Source organism: Ammospiza nelsoni, chromosome Z, assembly GCF_027579445.1.
Source record: "Ammospiza nelsoni isolate bAmmNel1 chromosome Z, bAmmNel1.pri, whole genome shotgun sequence".
NCBI classification, from domain to species: Eukaryota; Metazoa; Chordata; class Aves; order Passeriformes; family Passerellidae; genus Ammospiza; species Ammospiza nelsoni.
The window spans coordinates 703,273-705,892 of NC_080669.1; the positions used below are offsets into that span (position 1 = coordinate 703,273).

The window sequence follows — 2,620 nt, forward strand, 5'->3', positions numbered from 1 at the left end:
TGCGGCACACGCCGGGCAGGGCGGTCACTCGCCCTGCTGGCTCCCGGCAGCGCTGCCACCGCCGGCTCCGGGGCCAGCCGGGCTCCGGGGCGCGCTGCCAGTCCCGCGACACCGGTGTCACCAGCTGCGACGTTCTGCGAGGCTGCCGCGGCCAGGAGGCACGGTGCGCCTGCCGCCACCCGCCCCGCGGCACGCCGCGGTCCCGGGGGGCTGTGTGCGTATATACAACCTGGACGCGGGCACTCCGGGTCCGGCATCGCAGCCAAACGCTCCGGGGGCCCACACTCCGTGTGCAGCGCCTCTCCGGGTGCTGCAAGGGCGTGTGCTTGGGGAAAGCCTGGAGGGGTAGCATTTACAACCTGCAATGAGAACTGCAACACTTAAGGACTGCTGTGGGTTGTCTGTCACAGGCAAGCCGAAAACTTTACAAAACCAGCAAAATAAACACTGCTTACATTGCAGAGGACAGCCTCATTAGATGTCTTTTCATTTAGTTTCTGGGCTGTACCACTACTCCTGAGGCAGACATTACTTTACATGACAGACCTGCTCTATTTTGTGATACATACCATTACAGTTAAGGACTGCAGTGAATATTTACATATCATTAAGATCCCCTTTGCTCTCCTGTTAAAGATTCAGTGACTGCTGAATCTGGTCAGACTGTGATCTGCTCATAGGGCCTCCTCCGCATCAGATTTGTCTCTTTGGTCCCCTTAGGGAAAGCAGATCCTGGGGGGGCTGAGTGAGTTTGTCCATAGGAAATCATTCCAGACACTGTGTTTATGACAGTGAGCTCTGGGACCGGGGGGCGGGGGCTCACATTCAGTGGAGGCAGAAAACCTGGCCTCGTTGGATCCAGCACTGAGGCTCCTGAGGCCTCTTCCTCTAGAGCAGCCTGATTTCTGCCTCTTGGGGAAAGAGGAGGCATCTCTAGACCTCTTCTTGGACTCGGTAACAAAGTCTGGTACGTAGGAAGAATCTCTCTATTTCCTTTTGGTGACTTACTACCTTTGGTATCAGCAGCAGGAATTAGACTGTTGGTTAACTGAGAACCGGAGATGTTGTAATTTGCTTCTCCACTTCCTTTCTTGATAATACTGCCAAGGTTTGAAAGTAAGCTGATTTGTCCCAAACTGGCATCCATGCCCATGGGAATCTCACTGGGGTTGTGTTTCTCTTCAACAAAAGGAGGCTGATAGTTTATTGCATCACGTAGTGCTTTCCTTGACATGGTTTGATCAGAGGCTCTCAGTACCTGAGCAGTGTCCTTCCTGTCTCTACTTTCATGACTGGAGGCGACACTCTTGCATAAGTCAAGGCCACCGACTTTACAGGAGAGCTCTTCCATGGGACTGATATTCTGGAGTTCTTGTGGAGAAGCAAGTTTCCTCTGCTGGAACACTGCTGGGCAGCACTTTAGCCACGGATCACACTGCAGCACCTGTGTCAGCTTGAACCGTGCTGGTGCGGAGCTGGATTTGGTCATCAGTGGCACTCTTTCAGAGGAGCTGTCCCCCTGCTGCCCACCATACAGCTCTTTAAAGCTGAATGGGTCTTCTGGACCCTCATCTGGTTCTATCTCTGACGGGGAGGTGCAGTCGGCTGGAGAAGCGCATTCCTCGAGGTCTGGAGGAGGCACGTTCAGGTACTGTTTTGTCTTCTGCCTGCCCGAGGCGGACTTGTCGGTGGTGATGATGATGACCTCTTTGCCTCGCGCCTTGCAGGCCTTCAGCAGCAGCTCCAGGGTGTCTCTGTCGGCAGCGTTGATGGCGTACACCAGCGCGGAGCAGTTGGAGTGGTCCGGCAGGCTGGGGTCAGCGCCGCTCAGCAGCAGCAGCGACACCACCTCGGGGCCTGCCTTCTCCAGGCAGGCGTGCATCAGCGCCGTCTTGCCCGACTTGTCCTGGATGTTGGGGTCAGCCTTGTTGTCCAGCAGGTACTTGACCATCCTGGCCTTGCTGGCGCTCTGCAGGTCGGCGTGCGGGGTCATGCAGGCCACCATGAGCGGGGTCTCGCCGCGGCTGTTGCTCTCGTTGACGTAGGCGCCGCCGTCGATGAGCAGCCGCGTCAGCCGCAGCCGCCGCTGGTACACGGCCTTGATCAGCGAGTAGCCCTCGGGCGGCACGTCCGCTGCCTCCATGGCCCTGCTCTGCCCTCGGCACCTGCCCTGCCCTCGCAGCCTCGCTGGGCTGCCTCAGAAAGCGCACGGTCCCCGGGGAAGGAGGAGGAAATGGGGACAAAATAACAGAGGGTTTAACTGCGCTAATTGCGCCTGGAAACGCCCTTGTATTTTGTGAAAAAAATATGAAAGGAAGAAAAGAAGAAAGGTTTTCCCACCCTTTAGACTTACAACAAATGTGTTGAAAACTTAAAAAAACCCTTCAATATAATTACAGTGTTTATATAAGATTAAAGCATGACTGTCACCTTCTTACTTTTTGACTGTCCTTCACACAGTCCTCTGCCTGAGTAGACAGTATCAGCTCTACAACAAAAGAAACATGTGACATCAAAGAGAATCAGGAGGTTTCACACAAAAAATTAGGAGTTTCAATAACATTAAGCATAAATAACATACATAGCAATATACATTTGTAAATAACAATATACAGTCATA

The 2,620-nt window shown here is 53.9% G+C and overlaps 1 protein-coding gene across 1 annotated transcript; it reads right to left on the reverse strand.

The window, feature by feature from the left end:
- Window positions 1-658: 658 nt before the first annotated feature.
- ANKRD34B (ankyrin repeat domain 34B) lies at window positions 659-2,143 on the reverse strand. The gene has a single exon (XM_059492936.1). It carries the CDS (start codon window positions 2,141-2,143, stop codon window positions 659-661), a length of 1,485 nt encoding a protein of 494 aa, XP_059348919.1.
- Between the last annotated feature and the right edge of the window lie 477 nt (window positions 2,144-2,620).